The sequence below is a fragment of the Onychomys torridus genome, chromosome 16 (assembly GCF_903995425.1).
Source record: "Onychomys torridus chromosome 16, mOncTor1.1, whole genome shotgun sequence".
NCBI classification, from domain to species: domain Eukaryota; kingdom Metazoa; phylum Chordata; class Mammalia; order Rodentia; family Cricetidae; genus Onychomys; species Onychomys torridus.
This window is the reverse complement of record NC_050458.1, coordinates 19,362,665-19,380,162: the sequence shown is the minus strand read 5'-3', so window position 1 is coordinate 19,380,162 and position 17,498 is coordinate 19,362,665. Positions and strand designations below refer to the sequence as shown.

Here is a 17,498-nt window from a genome sequence, read left to right as displayed (position 1 = left end):
CTGCCTAGACCTCCAGGCTTTCATCACACTCATTTCCCAGCATAACATCCCACAGATTTAACTCTAGCTCACAGCAAGATGTCTTTGGTTTCTTTAGGTGAATAGCTGTAGCCTGTGCATTTTGCTTCCCACAATGTATTTTAAAGCTTTTAATGGTCTTCCTGGCCACTGTCAGCACTGAATCTCCAGCTCCGGTTTTGCTCAGCACTGTCCTGTAGGTCTCGACTTAATCCCTATCTTCCAAGAGGGTCAGACTTCTTTTCCATGTGTCCGCACAGAGACATTTATGATTCACTGTAGCTGTTGATTTTATTGTGTGCTTCCCAAACAAGACAGTGAATTCTCTAAAGTAAATGGGTTTGTTGTGGTGCTCCTGATGATAGAATGCCTGGTACTTTAGGATTCCAGTAAGAATTACTGATGGATGGGTAGGTGGACGGACAAATGAATGCACAAATGAATGTATGAAATGTCCTTGTGTCTGACATTTTATTTGATGTCTCTTACCTAGCCTGTCCTCATGACCTAGAGGACCCCCCCACACAGAGGGACATACTAGAAGACAGCCTGTGGAGGAACTAAAGGCAGTTTGTAGGTCTTGGTGTCAAAGCCCCATGGCAAGTTGGGAAAGTAAAAATCACATAAAGTCTTAGGAAAAGACGTTAAAGTTTCTGCCTTCCAGAGGTGGAACTGAACATGCTTTTGGTTTGCCCCTGTTCTGTGTTCTCACGAACTGGGAAGAATACCCTAGGCAGAGGATGGCCCCAGGAAGGGTCTCATGTCTGATTCAGCACCCACATAAAAGCTCTGACCAATGCCAGACATATCTCTGGTTGGAAAAACATACTTGAGTCCAATAGATTCCATTGTCGTCCTTCTGGGATCCTTCAAGCTACAGCTCACTTAGCTGGCCCAAGACACCCTCTAGATGCAGCAGGGCAGGAAAGCAGTGGCATTGGAATTCGCTCCTTGGGCCCCAGGAACAAACTGTCTCAGTTTGTACCTCCTGTCGGTTTTTAAAGTGAATTTAGACAAATTAGATTGTATGCCTCCGTTCCTTCTTCCATAAACCGGGGGAAAGGCTGGGCTTTGTAAAGCCTGCAATCCCAACACTCAAGAGACTGGGCCAGAAGTTCAAGTTCAGGCTGGGAAGCATAATGTGATACATGCATACCTTCCTGTATCAAGGAAAGGTGGTGTGGAGTATGGTACGTACTACTGCTCACCTTGTAGTGGTTTTGATAGGGCAGTTGGCCAAGTGGACATAAAGTGCTCTGCAGAGGGGAGAGAGTCATAGATTGTCAGTAGATGCTCTTTGTCATTAGTGGCATCATTGCGATTAGTTGTAGGAGTTTCTATGGGAATTCCCTGCCAGCTGTATGGTTACTTCCCTTTCAGGCTATGGCAGATACCACATTTTCATCTGTCCTGTCTGTCTATGTGCCTTTGGCCCCAACTGTTTGTACAAGGACCCAAACACAGTGTCCAGAGAATGGCACCGATCAGCCTGCATTTTACCTTTAAATATCCTAACAAGGGGTATTGAAACAACCTTAAACTGTCTGGTAATCCATATTGTGCAGTAGCTAGGGTGTGGGCATGCTGTGTACACAGGCATGAAATAAATTAAATAGTGCTGACAGTATGTGTGTGTGTGCCCAGCCAGCTGCCCAGATTTCTTAGATCATTTAAGCACATTTCATGTAATGGAATGTGTTATGACTTCAGCAGCTTCTGAATAAAAGTTGGAGGAGGAAAAAAAAAAAATCTGAAACATGGCACTAGCCAGGCTCCCCCCAGGTAGTTATTTAAGCCAGCTTGGGCACTTCTGGGGAAATTGGGCTTCATCAAAGAACAGCCACTGTTCTTTTAGAATGCCAGCCCCCCACACACATGGGAGGGGATGTCCTCTTATTTTTAGATTGGAGGTGAGAACGAGAGTCCAGATCTATTGTCAAGCCGTCTTTCTCTGCTCATTTGGAGTCAAGTCTTTTCATCTTAGTTTGCTCTCGTGGTATCTTGGGCAGGTGGTTCTGCCTTCTCTGGCTTCCCTGGTTTTCATCTGGGGTGTTTAAACTAAATAACTTTTTTGTTCTGCCTTCCAGCCAGTTAAACTTTTGATTTCAGGATTTCCCTGCTTTGTTGTTACAGGAAGCACAGATACCATGCCCCAAACATCAGATAGGAAGGTCTTCATTGATTACGTTGGAAACTTACACTTTCCATAGTCTGACTTTCTTAGTGTGAGCTCAGCTGTTTCCATACGTTACAATTCCTTTCTCCTTTTCTCTTTCTCTTCCCTTCCTCCCTTCTGTTTCTTCTCTCCTTTCCTCCTTCTTTCTTCCCTCCTTTCTTCTTTTCTTTTCCTCCCTCCTTTCCCCATTTCTTTCTTGGGGGGAGGGGAGTAAGAGTAATCTAGGTTTTATTTCTACAGTTCCAGAGGCCTTGCTGGATGCGTGGTCATTTGATCTCAGTGGAAACTACCTACGCCTGGACATACACCAACATTCTTGCTGCTGGCAGGATTTGGAAGCCTGCAGCCCGGGTCCTAAGGCCATCTGAGTCACTGGTAATGAACCAGACTGCCTGAAATGCTCCAGTGGTTGCCTTTTGGCACTTGGCAGGCAAATCTTTTTTATGTTAGTTTCAAGGTTGTCAGATATCATTATCCCCAAGTATTAAAATTTTCAAAGAAAGGAGGCAGTGTGTTTGATTTATAGAATAATTATCTAGCTTCAGCTCTAACTTGGCTTTGGCAATGGTTTTGCAAGCACTCGAAAATTAAATCCATTTTTTATGGCACTACAAGGTATTATCTCACAGCAAATGATAATTAAACACCTGTGAAATCAATTAGCCCTTTAAGCAGGGGGAAAAAAAGTTTTCCAATTATGTTTTCACACCTCCAAAACTTTTATAATTCCAAACCCAACACTTGTGGAGAGGGGTATAGTTGATTGGCGGCGGCTGGGCTAATAACTTTCCAAAAAGATCATACCTACATTTTGCTTAGAATTAATCCTGAGACAATTGGTCTAAGGGCGTACATAGGAAGAGGACGAAATCACTTTTGCAGTCAACTCTCCATAGCTGTGTATCGGACATGCAGCTGAGGCATCATCTTCTCTTCGAAGGAAGTTACTCACTTTGTGTTTTGATGCCAAGTTAAACTTAGCGGTTTATTTAAAAGCCTTGACGCTTTAATGGAACAGAGCAAAAAGATGTTCCATGTATCAGAAGTGCTCCCTCCCAGAGGGCCCCATAGCCAAGAGCTCCGAACCATCTCCGTTCAGATTCACACCCTAAAAACAGACCAGTTAGCCAATGGCTGAACTTGAATGCAATGGAGAACCAGGGACCCCAGCCAGCAGTTTAGCTTTACGGTGCCTGCACTTCATCACCATTGGCCTTGGTAACAAATTCAGTGTTCGGGATGCTTTTAAAAGATGATCGATACCTCCAAAGCAAAGAGGCACATAATGCCTCTGACATCTTCTGCTGGTGACTCAGAACAATAGCTACTCCAAGGTTTCGCCTCATCCTTTCTGATACTCGCAGGCACTTCGGTTTCCTCAGTGTTTTCTGATTCTCTGTCTTGCAAGGTCCCCGGAGCACCTTGTGAGATAGGCAAAGTCAGGATGACTCTCGGTTTTATAAACAAGAATAAACTTGAGTCAGTATGGCTTTCTTAAGCTGTGTAAGGGACCAAGTCCAAAGCAGAAACTTTATTGTGAATATTCGTCCCTGCAGGCTTTACAGTATCACTCTACATATACATGTTAAAAGATGCTTCTAAAGTTTTCTAGGTTGTTCCTGAAGACGTTTGCAATGGCTCTTGCTTTCAGAGACATTGACAAATCTTAACATTAACTGGAGAAGTAAGGCTAGCATTTCATAGGACAAAGATGAAAGGGGACTTTTCAAGATCTGTTTGGAAACGTATGTGACTTTTTCTTGTGAACACCAACAGCAGCAGTTGGATGCTTTGCAACCTCACAAGCATTATAGACCCTGAAGAATGAGATAAGGATGGGATGCTCTGACATTTGATCAACAAAGACACCATAAAAGATTACTACTCTAGGCCAGACATATACTCAGGACTGGGGTAATAGTAGTGAACAAGAAAAGTGTGTTCCTGCTGTTTGGGTGGGAAAGAAGAGTGAGCCCTCCAAAGAATATGTGCTTGAATTCAGGCAGCCTTCAGTGTCAGGACAGAGCCACACCAAGGCAGTGGGGAAGGCCTGCCCACAGGCCCATCTAGGAGCACCTCTCTGAGGAGTATGCACACTGATGGGCATCCTGGAAAACATCTGGAAGAAGAATGTCCAGTCTCAGGCACAGCAAGTATAAGAATGAGAGCAAGTATGCTGTGCTGAGAAACTGAGATCTCTGTGGCTATCGATGGTAAGCGAGAAAGGGAGATGTTGAAGCTGTGGGTAGAGGCTAGTTTTAATGGGTCCCCATATCCAAGGGGTGTGAATATTGTTCTAAGCAGCTGGAGGAGCCTTTGGGATCATTTTACACAGAGCATGACATTTAGCAGGGTTCTTCAGTCATTTGATAGAAAGCAGATTTTAAGGGGCTAAGATTGGGCTTGGTCTGTTTTAAAGCCAACAGGCACTTGAATGTGCTTCTGTTGCTGAGCTCCTTCTCCGTGGGAAGGAGGAGTAGCACCAGAGAAGCAAGGGAGTGAAGGATGGGAACACACTCTGCTTTCTGCTGAATGACCAGATTCTACTAGTAGGCAGTCCTAGACCACTGTGCATCTTCGCTTCCCTGGGGCTCGGAAGCCTACCTGGTGTGTAGAAGTTGCTCAGTACTCATCCGTAATAGGTTGGTTACTTTCTCATAGATGCCACAAAAATTCCTAAGAAGAGAATCTCAAAGAAGGATCTTTTAAAAGAATATGCTCTATTTAAATAATATTTACTGTATGTGTATGTGTGTGTGTCTGGCTGTAGGTACGTGGACCATGTGTGCGGGAGCATATGGGGGTCTGAATAGGGTGTCTGTTCCCCTGAAACTGAATATACAGGCAGTTGTAAGCCTCCATGTGGATGAGCTTTCAGCCACTGAGCCATCTCTCTGGGCCCCAGAGAAGGAATTCTTTATTTTAGCTTGATTCTGATATTTAGCAGTATGAGAGATTTCAGTCTACAATCCTTGGCCCCTATTTATTGATCTGGGTTTATGGGGAAGAGGGAGCGTTTGGGAGATATGAATCTGCTCAGATAGTGCTAAACAGAGAGCAGTGAGAGACAGGACAAGGTCAGGGTGCGATGTGACCTTCTGAAGCATGCCCTCAGTGATGTAGCTCCTTTATAGGGCTCCTAAATCCGAACTTTTCACTTTTACAAAAGTAGCACCACTAGCTGGGAGCCAGGTTTGTTTGTTTTTAACACATCAGCCTGATCAAACCTTAACATCCAACGATGCCAGGGCACAAAGGCATCCTCAGGATCATCTGTTCTACCTCTGTCCAGTCAGAGGCATCTATTTTCTTTGTTCCACAGCCCTGTTTCAGAAAGAGACATCTCTTTAGCAGCTTCTCCAGAGGACTGTAGAAAGTATAGCCTGCTGGAGGAAGGAGAGGTGACTTGCCTCCATAGACTGTCTCCCCCAACTAACCTTCCTAGTCCCTAAGAACTCAGCTATCTCACAATGGTGGTCCAGTACATCATCAATATGTAACATTCACTTTTTTTCTTTTTACCATGGTATAAATGTTTTATGTCACTTGGTCACACCCCTGCATTTGTATGTCTATACATCCTCATACCAAAGGAGGAAAGGCACACTTTTTATTGACATCTTCTTTGATGAAACTTACATCTTACATTTGAGTGCCCTAGATTTCTATAGCACTTAACATATTAATAGATGCCATTCCAAGGTCTTGTTTGCACAGTCAGTGTCAAAGGCCCAGGACTGAGTTGTTCCTATCTAAGTCAAAAATTAAAACCCAGTTTTGGTGATAGTGGGAGAGAAGAAGGGAAGATGTGGTTATCAAAATCAGGGCCATGTCTCAAGGTTTTGTAATCACTTAAGTGCAGGGATCAGACAGAAGGTTTAAGCACTAACAGAGAGTGGCAGTGTCTCAGTCAGTCCCTGTCTCCATCCCTGCCTTCCCTGGCTATGAGAAAAGCCCATCAGGAATTCCAACCATTTGCCTCATCTAAGGGCAGACAGGGATAGCCAGGGAGGAAAAGAGGTCTTTTTCTGAAATCAAAAAGAGAAGTACTTAGAACATTAGAGTGAGTCCGATCCTCCTGTGGGTGGAAAGCCTTTGCTTTTGGACGGAGTCAGTGTTTGTCATTGGAGAAGCCATCAGGAGGGTCTGCAATTGTTCTCCTCAGCTCAGGCATGGAGGGAGGGCAGGATAGTGTTCAGTGAGAGCACCACTGTGCATGCATTTGACGTGATCTTCACATAATGCTATTTATCAGGCCTGGTGAAGCACAAATTTCCAATTCTCATCACTGTTCAAGGAGAAGATAACTTTTTAACAAGTTGCCAGACCTTTAGAAATAAAGACAGAGAAAATGGGGTTTTAAATGTACAAATGGGAAACCAAGAATAAAAGATTGATTTCTGTTTTGTTTTGTTCTGAGTCCCACTGAAATTGGAACATCACCTTAGGTAGGCTTGGTGTGATCAAGAATTGGATATATGCTTATTGGCTAAAGTTGAGCTTGTCATAATGAAGACTTACATCACTTCACATTCACCTTTCTTTCATAGTCCCCTGTACAACACAGTGTAAGCTGGTGAATGCTAGCCATAGGTAGGTAGGTAGGTTGTGGACCAAGAGATAGTAAGACCTAAGCCCTGACTCTTGAAGGCTGAGGGAAGGAAGGGGTAAAAATGAACAACTTAGTAGAGTGAGCAATAGGTCAAGACAGGCTCCAGGACATGGGTGGTCTTGGGGACTGGCTCTAGACATCAGGAGTGGAAGTTTGGCAGAAAGACAGGGAAGCCTGAAGTGTTCACTTCCAGATCCCCGTCATCCTCACTCCTGTTAACCAGGGTGAAGCTGTCCTCAGAATATACACTCTGTGCTGCCTGTCCTGTCCAGATCTTTCTAGCCTTCATTCCACGTTTCTGGCCCTGTTCCACTTGGCCATCTCCTGTGGCACGACACCTAGGGGAAAGCTAATGGTAAGTTAATGACCTTGGCCTTCTCCTTTGCTGAGTGGCCTGCTATATATCTCTTCTGGGCCATTTATCCATCAAGACCATTGTTACAGCGGGTGTTTTTTGTTGTTTTGTTTTGTTTTTTTATTGCCTGTGTCTCCTCTTCCCTCTGTACCCAGGTAAGCCTTTACTTAGCCCTGTCCGAAACACTTCATTTCTAGCCAGAGAATTTTGATTCACATGCCTTAGGACTGCATTCCTCTCAGAATAGTTTTGAAATCTGGCACGGAGGGTATAAAAGCGGGTGCGGCAAGACCTGTGTCCTCCTGAGAGCTCCCCCAGATTAATGTCGCAGGGCACACTGTATTACAAATCCCTGTCTTCACCTTTGCTACCTCTGTGTTTCTCCTTCTTCTAGGAAAAGCTCTGAGAGACTGTAGAACACACTGCCAGCACTACTTTCCTTACACAAACTCCACAAAGCCTTTGTGCATCACCACCTGTGAAAGGGGAACAGTAGTTGCACCTACTCCTCATGGTGGTTATAACGATAAAACACAAGGGAGGGTATAGACCGTGTGATACTCTGCTCACAGGAAAGGTTTAATCAGGGGACTATTATTAGTATAGCTGTCACTGTCATTGCATTTATTCATGGGTTTATATATTAGCCATTGAGCTGCTGTTTGACTAGCAGGATCCAGGATGGTTTGTTTTTTTGTTTTTTGTTGTTTTTTTTTTGAGACCAGGTCTCCCTGTAGTCCTCACTCACTGTTGGAGCTAGCTATGTAGACCTGCCTGCCTCTGCTTCCTGAGTGCTGAGGTTAAAGGCTTGTACCATCAGGATGGTGGTGTTCTACCCTTTTAGAAATACGCAATATGCTCAATGTATGTTGTGTCTATTAATGTATGTGAATAACGATTACCACTTTACAGTTCTGAACTGTCAGTGGTGATGCTATGGGCAAGATTAGAAACCATACAGATGATGACCCAGTGTGTTCAAGAACATATTTGATGCCAACCATCCCGTCCTCTTTCTTCTGTGGTAAAAGGCAGGTGTCACTGTATCCACCTGTGTATCGAACCTACATAGGACATGGACATCCATGGCAATAGTATGATGATACTTAATGAGAGTTAGTGCCTCTCACAGGGGCCTTAGCCCATAGAATGCTGCCCTCCTCCTCCTCCTCCTCCTCCTCCTCCTCCTCCTCCTCCTCCTCCTCCTCCTTCTCCTCCTCCTCCTTCTCCTCCTCCTATTTCTGTATTGAAATAGATTTTAAATTGGCATAGAAAGAAAACTGTCTTGTCTAGAAGCCAGGAAATATGAAAAGATGAATGTAAGTGCCTGTCCTTGGTTTTATACAAACATCCCTGTCTGCAATGGACAGCCTAGAATTGGCGGTCTCACACCAGAGATGGCAAAGGGAGGAATTCCTAATTCTTGCCATGACTGGTTGGTTGCCTGTTGAATGTTCAATGCAGGGAACTGCACCACCTTTAAGTAGCAGCTGCTGCTGCAAGCGTGTTGTGTTGCTGATTACCCCTGAGGCTATCGCTACACTGATCAGTCACACTCAGTGTGCAGTTCTAGGTCCTTGGGTAACTGATTGACATGTATGTAAAGCAGCTCAGTTATGTTCCCAAGACCTGTAAGGACATGTCAGACAGACAAAGATCCCACAAACCCAGTGAGTGCTCTGGAACCACTGGAACCCGTACTTTCCTCTGCCATATGTACTTTTCCATGGCGTGTGTTTTCAAGGGAACTCAGCACAGTGGCCAGCTGGACCCATTTCCTTACTCCTACTAAATGTTTCTCAGTTCAAATCTGTGCCAGGGATCAATTTCATATTGTCCCATGTCCTGACCTTTAATTTTTTTCACCCTCAAAAGTAATTGACATTTTAAGCATTAAATCTGGACTTAGGAAGAGGAAGAAGCAACAAGCTTAGAAGACAGAGAGAGGCCTGTCATGCATGGCACCCCTAATAGTAAGCTGGGGCAAAGTTTTGGGGAGAAGGCCCTGTAAGCGGCAGCTGCTTGTCAAGGGGTCCAGAGATGAGCTGAACAGCTTAGTAATTGTCTTTATAAGACTCATGTGTCTTCAGACACCACATGTTATGTGGGCTGACCAGAAACAGCATTGTGTAATGAAGAGCAAATGGCTTTACGATCAGGATCCGAGAGTTGGGAGACTGGTGCTGTAGTATGTTCCCCCTCACCTTGGACCCTTTGTTCCTGGTGAACTACCTCTAGCCTAGAAATGCCCATCCCCTCCCTGTACCTGCTAGTTCTTGCTCCCCCAACAGGACTTTGCTAGAAGTTCTAGAAATCGGCATGACCTTTGTGCTCTCTTTCCTCACTAATGCCACCTGTGGCCATGCCTTATCTTCTCTTCATAAACCAGCACATGCCTCCATATGAGTATCTCCTCATCCCCACTAATTTATAATTATCTGATCATTTCAGTCTTTTCACTGGACCAGGAGGAGCTCCTTAAGTGGTGCCTAACATGTGAGAGGCATCCTCCTGACTTTTGCTGAGTGGATGGAAGAAAACAGACACACACACACACACACACACACACACACACACACACACACACACACACACAAGAACAGAGATGTTGCTGCATGAATCTGCATGCATTTCATTTTCCTTATCCCAGGGCACTCTGTGGAACTTCAACCATCCCAAGCATTTTCCTTCTGATTCTTTTCATACGAGATGTGACTCAAACCTGGGGGTAAACAGAGGGAGAGTAATTACTTATAAGGATTGGGGCTGGAAGAAGTCGACCAGCTGGACATGTGTGCCCAGTTCATAAAGAAATAGTGGAAACAAACTACCACCTCGGGCAGACTGGAACTATGTGAGTCTGGAGGTTAGAGACCCATGGCTGGCTTCTTCCCCGTCCTCTGTGGCTATCAATATAGCCGATCGTTTGGTAAGTGCGCGTGTGACAGTGGGGCTGTGGAAACCCCAGGCAGACTGCAAGCTGCCACAGTAGCATTCTTCCTTGTACAGCTTCTGATGAGAAAAATGCTTTTACACTACACGCCGCTGCTGTGTTGAGACGCACTGCTTCTGGTTTCGTTTTTTTCAAGGATCTGCTTCCCATTTGTCTCTTGGCTGTCTCTGCAAATCTGTTTTTATTTTATTTTTTTTAATTGTTGGTAGTGTTTAAAAAATGTTTATTCCATCCCTTCTGATATAATTTGCCATAATAACTTGCAATTGCATACTGCTTTCCTGATTAGACTGCATGTACATAATTTCATTTGAGCTTCACAGCTTTGAGACTCGCAGAAGCTAAGAGATTTTGCATGGGGGTCACACAGGAGATCCAAACTCCAAATTCTTCAACCCAGATTTCCTCGTTTACAACTGCCTGTGTTTCCTATTATCTGCCATCTCCCTTCAGCTGTGGTAAATAGTTATCATTTTCAGAAGTGTTTATAAGGTGCTGTGCTTTAGTTAAATGTATCATTTGATCAGCATGGTAGAAGTGTCATCCCCTTTGGATGAACAAGGAAACTGAGCCTAGGCAAATTACCATTTCCTAAGGTCACTCCGTTTACATATAGCAAGCTTGGAATGTGAATCCAGGGTTTGGTGGTTGACCCCTGAGCTCTTGATTACTAAGTTCTTAACTACCAGGCCTGTGCTGCTCAAAATGTACTGTGCATTACAGCGAATTCGCATAGACTCTAGGGCTCTTTCCCCAGAGTTCTTGATTGAGCGGGCATGGGTGATCTTGAGATCTCTGCAGTTCCCAGATAGTGCAGGTGATACCAGTGGCTAGGAGAACACTTGGTGGCATGGTAGGTACCATTCTGCCCCTCTTCTTGTCAGTGACACTGACTCACTGCTAGAAACAGTGCCTTCTGTGTGCTGACAAAAACCTTCAAATATGCGTTATTCCGTAGCTCATCGTAAATGGGGTATATCCCGTACATTGTTCAGGACAGCTTTAGGAAGAAAATTATCATAGCTGTTGAGTGGTACTGGCTTCCAGGTTAAATCCAAGGTCATGTCCTTTATAGTACATTTCTTTGTAACCACTTAAGAAAACTCTTCCACCTCCTGCGTCATTTCCTCCGGAGTGGGGACTGTAATGCCTGTCGGCAAACTGGAGCAAACCGGTTTATCAATTAAAAGTGGAAATTCTTAGAGAGCAGTTGTCACATCTCCTTCCCAACTCATGTAGGTTAGTGTGTTTGTCTTTAAGGTATGTGCGATGATAGCATGCTGTGCATTTCCTGACTTAAGCAGGAGAACTGGCCTACTTTAGAAGAGTACCCCCCCACTTGACCTCTCAAGCCTACCTGCTTGTCTCCCCCACTTCTAACTAATGATAACACTACTCACTTCTCCCACCCTGTAACTACATGCTGTCCCAAGTGTTATGAAAATGGAGCAATGTATACCCTTTAGAGAATAACTTTGTGCTCAGCATTAACATCCTTGGGGTTCTTGTATATATGAGGCGTTTGTCCCATTTCATTTTATTTGATTCATTTTTCGAGAAGTGTTCTAGGCTCTGTCTATATACCACAGTCTGTTGTCTCATTCATGCTTTGAAGGGCATCTCTGCGCGTTCCACTATAGTGCTATTACAATTAAAACTGCTGTACACATTTGTGGACCGTTTTTCCATGTAAAAGTAAGCCTTTATTTCTCTGGGATAAATGCCCAAGTGCTGGGTCATATGAAAGTTCATTTTTAGTTTGAGAAGGAACTGCCAAATTGTCCCCAAAGCAGCCTCACCATTTCACTTTTCTTACCAGCACCATGGAAGGGTTCCTGTTTTCCACACCTCATCAATGATTGTTCTCATCGGTCTTCTTCAACAATACCTAGCAGGTAGCAAGTGGTGCCTCCTCATGTTTTGATTTCCATTTCTCCGGTGACTAATGATGTTCGGTATCTTCCTGTGCTCTTCTTGGCACCTTATCCATTTTCTTTAGGGGAAATATCAGTTCAAATCCTTAGCCCATGTTTACGTTGGATTCTCTTTTGGTTGAGTCAGAAGGGTTCTTTACATACTCTAGACAAAAGTTCCTTATTGGATGTATGATTTGAAAATGTTACTCTGCTTTGATGGGTTGTCTTTTCCCTTCCTGGCAGGAGTTGGGTGTGGGTGTGTCTCCTTGGGGTTCAGTTCTCAGTTCTCATAGGCAGAGATGGAAACAGGTCTAATGGGGCAGGTCGTGGAACAGATGCCAGCTATTTAAGGCTGGGCTATCCACTACAGTTCTCAAATGGACATTTCTCTCCTTTGTTTATGCCTTTGGCACTATTTCAAGAAAGCTAAATCAATTAATTAATTTTTACTAGTAAAATGTCTGTTTGGGGTTGGGGGCGGGGATTCCAGAGGGTTCCTATGTGTCATGCTGGAGTAATGGCTGTATTTTTCCTTGGCAACGTAAATGCCTTTAGGAGATTTTACATCTTATCTGTTGTCAGATCATTCTTGGGTAGATAGACCACCTCTGAATAGTGTCTGTCTGAAAGCGACAATATGGTGGAAGTGTTTTGTAGAAGGATAGACGAACAAATGAATGGCTGAGTTCAGTGAAAGAGCATCACAGGAGATGGAGGTCAAGGATACCAAAATAGGAAGCGCCCCAATTGAAGCCAGTTGCTGGCCCAGTTAAAGGGTATTGTCATCTCTTCAACTGAAGCTCCTCAGTATTTCATGAACTCATTGACCATAGAATTCAAAAGGGCTGAGCATGCTTAAAAGTTGGAATGGAAGAGATTCATCTGAGTTACTTTTCTATGGCTATGGAGAGACACCATAACCTAGGCAACTTATAAAAGTGAACATTTAATTGGGGGCTGGCCTACAGTTTCATGGGGTGAGCCCATCACTGTCCTGGTGTTGAACACTGGAGGAGGCAAGCAAAGCTTTGGAGCACAGGGGAGGGAGAGATTGGGCCTGGTGTGAGACTTTTGAAACCTCAAAGCCCACCTCCTGTGACACACATCCTCCAACAAGGCCACACCTCCTAATTCCAAAGACAAAACTGATACCCCGAAAGCTCCCGTGTTAAGTTCATGGTCTCATAGCAGGTACTAACTGGCTCAAGGGTGTTTTGCACATCTCAGTGTATGAATGGCTTCCAGCTTCAGTCATGTGGCTTCCTTTGCTACATCAGCAGCTAATGCTTCTGTACAGCCATTTAAAAGTCAGTGTAAATGTCACTTGACTCTTCCCCAGGAGTTTTCTGCCCTTCTTTTCCTTCCACACATTCTCTAAAGTAAATTCTGCAAGTGGAAACTTTGAAACTTGTTACAATCCAGGACACTAATAAGATTTTACATTTTTAGCAGTTTAATGATGAGGATGTAGGACTGTGTGCTGGTCCCTCGGGGGTTTCTATTCTGGGTATCTGTTAAACCTTGCAGGAGTCTGAAGTATATTCGACCTTTCTATATTTAAAAAAAAAATTGGTTTAAGTTTCACACATAAATTTGTGTCTGTATATTCTTTCCCCCCTCTACCTATTAGGTAGAATTCAAACATTATCAACATTTCAATTTGAAGATACTTGTCAATTATTTTTCTGTGTTTGGTGGAAAAAGAGACATCATTACCATCAAAATTTAATATTTTTATTTAGCTAAATTTGATCCTTCTTAAAAATCCTTTCCACTTTGAAGTCTATTTTGCAGCTTAATTAATGCAGCAAGGGCTTTTTATTTTGCTCTCAATGGAGATAATCTTAATCTATTCACAGTGACCTTTTCTTGTGCAAATTAGTTGTACATGCTTGTTTAAGCAAATGGTCCTTTGCATGATGTCTCTTCTTAATGACGGGTTTATAATTGAAAATTGGCTTACTCCCATATGCTTAGTTTATATGGGAATGTAAAAATAGATGTGGACTTTAAAAATATGAATGTATATATCAATATCCCCAAAAAAGAAGAGGGAAGAATCCAGCGCCTTCAGGCTATGGTTAAATTAGACTATTAGAGCTAGAAAATGCTGGTGACATATGCTACTGTCAGAGTCACACCTGTCTGCTCAGCATTGGAAGTGCTTGAAAAATGAGAAGATTTTCATCTTGGCTGGAGGATGCAGAGCCTTTATAGGACACGGGGCATCTCTAGCTCCCCAAGTTTTCTTAGACTCCTCCTGAAGTTGAAGCTGCAGGTTTAGGAACATGTTTGGTCTTAAACACCTGTAAAGTGGCCGCCTCAGACAGTGAAGTGCTTTTTTGGTGGTCCTACATTTCATTAACAATAAGAGATGGGTGGCACTCATGGTGTTATAATTTGTCTGGAGTGCTTCCTCCTCCAAAAACCACAAACAAACAAATAAAAACCAAACAGTATAATACTATTGCATGGCATTTGAGTAAAAAGACTAACCATCCATTCTCTATCCAAGTTTCCAATGCCTCCCTGCTGTTTTCCTTTCTTTGTTATGGATCTTTCTCACTCTGCATGCTAGCTTTCTTCTGCCCCCCTCCCCCACACCCCCAACTTTCTGTCAAAAGTCAAAGCCGCCATTCTTATGCATAGCGCTATTTGTCAGGAGTCACTGAATGTTCTGGGTTAAATGTGGAAACTCCAGTTTGAAGAGAAAACAAATGTTGGCTTGTGCTCAGGATGGAGGTTTCCAAAGTATCTTTTAATAGCATGGTGTGGGGAATAGAGAACAAGAACATTTAGTGTTGCTGAGTGGCACAGCATTAAGGGAGAAGCAGATGCCTCAGGGATGCGTCTCCTGCCTATGGTAGCAAACTGTTTCACAGAGGAGGGGGGGATCTGCATGGTGCACACCTTTAATCCCAGCACACAGGAGGCAGAAGTGGGTGAATCTCTATAAGTTTGAGGCCAGCCTTCCCTGCAGAGCAAGTTCTAGGCCAGCCAGGGCTACATAACGAGACTTTGCCCCTCCCCATCTGATCTTGGGGGACAGAGGCTAGGCAAGACAAGTCATTAGGAGGACCATTAGCCCTGTCCTTTTATAAACTGTTTGCAGAAGAGATCCCGTTTGCTTTATACAATATGATGATCTCCATGCCACAGGCTCTCTACCCCCAAATGGAAAAGTGAGAGTAGCCCCCCTTGCCTAGGGTCAGATATGCAGGAAAAATGGATGCACCCCATGACCCTCAGCCATCCAGTTTTCCTCTTGGATTTCCACTTGCTGACCACACCTCTTGTTGTTTCAGATATGATTACCGGGAAATGCTGCACAATGCCACTTTCTGTCTGGTTCCTCGTGGCCGCAGGCTTGGGTCCTTCAGATTCCTGGAGGCTTTGCAGGTAAGAAGACTGGGAAGCTTCCCAGCATTGGGAAGCATTCAGCTTTCTCACTCTCCTACAGTAGTCAAAAAGAAGCCATGGCTTTTGCTGAGGACCTAATTTAAAAAAAAAATTTTTTCCCAAGAAAATCTGTTTGAAGAATCAGAATTGGGAAGAAGATTGACTCCCTGCCTTCGAACATGAGACAATCAAATGGTCTCACCACCCAGGAACTGGATCCATCAGGGACACATTTGCAGACAGATCTGATGGCCAGTCTAGCTCCTCAGTTAGGAGAGGAGCTCTCCTCTTTTCCTGCAAGTTAATCTCAGGAGCACTGACAGTGGGGTATTGTTGTTATTTCCCCCCAAAATGAAATTGTGGGTTAGGCCCTCATCTTGGTACTCTATGAGTTCTTCTAAACTCTTGAGAGTAATGGGACTTCCTCAGCCTGATGTTCCAAAGCTCTGCAATTTGGAGGAATCTCAGAAGCCTGTGTGGGAGTCTCTCCGTCGTTCAGTCTTACCGCAGAAATGCCTTCTCCTGCTGCTGCAGCCAGCCTTCTTGGATGACATGTGCTCACTGTTCCTCTCATCCTTCCTTCCTGTCCTCCCAGTAATTTGCATTTTGTCTGAATCTGTGTATGTGAGGGTTGCATAGCATCTTTACCCTGTCATGCTAACTGAGTCCTATGGGATCCTCAGGATGAAGAGCGCTCTTCTACAGCAGGACATTCTACAGTGCTTTGTGCGCTTTGAGAAGCGTGCTAACATTCTTGCAGCTTCGTAAGTGTTTAAGGAAGCAAATGGCTCTCTGGTTTGGATAAAGACTTCCTTGGAAGTTCCATTTTGTCTTTAGCTTATTGATGTGCCCTGTTGGGTCCCAGTGCAGACTAGAGTCTGGTATGGCTGTAGTTTGCAATGCTCCATGCTGGAGGGAACAGAGTTTTGAGTTAGATGTTTATAGAGCAAAGGAAAACTGGATACTACAATAGAGGAGTCCACAAAGTGCTACCCAGAAAGGCTGGGCCTCATTCTGTCTCTCTTAGTTCATGACATTGGGGTGAACCATGGCGGAAGTGAATGGGTAGCACTTACATTGACAAAACTGTTGTATTCAAGGCTGGTTTTATGCTCAGATTCCATTGGTAAAAGCTTCTGTTGCATCAATAAAACTTCTGCAACAAGGCCAGTCATCCCCATAGAGGTAAGGTCAGCCAAATCTTATGTCCTAGAATAGAAAAGGTATATTATCATGCTAAGGCAAGATTTGAAAACCTTCAAGTCTGGTCTGGATGCTTACAATCCCATGTGATTTGGTAATTCCGAACCACTTACTTTCTTTCTGGCCTGAGCAGCCCAGGACCCATGTCACATAAGCAATGCCAGTAATTGAATTTGTACTGATTCTTTTCCTGATTGGAACGGTTCGTGCTGTCACTTTCTTCACACTCACGAAATCCTTCCTTTGCTCAGGCTGCCTGTGTCCCTGTAATGCTCAGCAATGGATGGGAGTTGCCATTCTCCGAAGTGATTAATTGGAACCAAGCAGCCGTCATCGGCGATGAGAGATTGTTATTACAGGTAAGGAAGAGGCTGTGGCCTTCGGCAGAACAGCAGATTATTGCTGCCCCCATCCAAACTTTCAAAGAAGATGAATCCAAAAGGTCAGCTCCATAAAAGAAATTTTATCAGGAGAAAATTGCCTGTGTCATGGTGAATATGAAGTCGTTTAATATGATATTGTTCACTTTCCAACACAAAAATCTGTCCAGGTCCACAGAATATATTCTGGGAAGTAGCTGTTGCTGATAAAATGCATGAGTGAGGAGAAGTGGAGGAGTCCCTTCAGCTTCAGCACCAACATTTTTAGACTTGACACCCCCTCAGATCCCGTGCCTCCATTCCTGTATTCAATTCTGGTTAACTCCAGAACACAAGGTCTACATTTGGTCCAGGGTTACCACTACTGCAGTGCCAACCCTGAGTTCCTACAGGAGGGCTGTCACTCGGATGAATATTTAAAAGAAGGGTCCCTAATAAAGTTGCAGTTGCTCCAGGGAAGGGAACTCAACCTTCGAGAAATGCAAG

The 17,498-nt window shown here is 44.0% G+C and overlaps 1 protein-coding gene across 1 annotated transcript in view; it reads left to right on the top strand.

The window, feature by feature from the left end:
* The window catches only part of Ext1 (exostosin glycosyltransferase 1), a 288,694-nt gene that overhangs the window by 233,974 nt on the left and 37,222 nt on the right, over positions 1-17,498 (top strand). The window contains exons 2-3 of the mRNA XM_036208729.1: positions 15,336-15,429; positions 16,884-16,991. Of these exons, the coding sequence (XP_036064622.1) occupies positions 15,336-15,429; positions 16,884-16,991 (202 nt within the window). The remainder of the gene's footprint in view (positions 1-15,335; positions 15,430-16,883; positions 16,992-17,498) is intronic.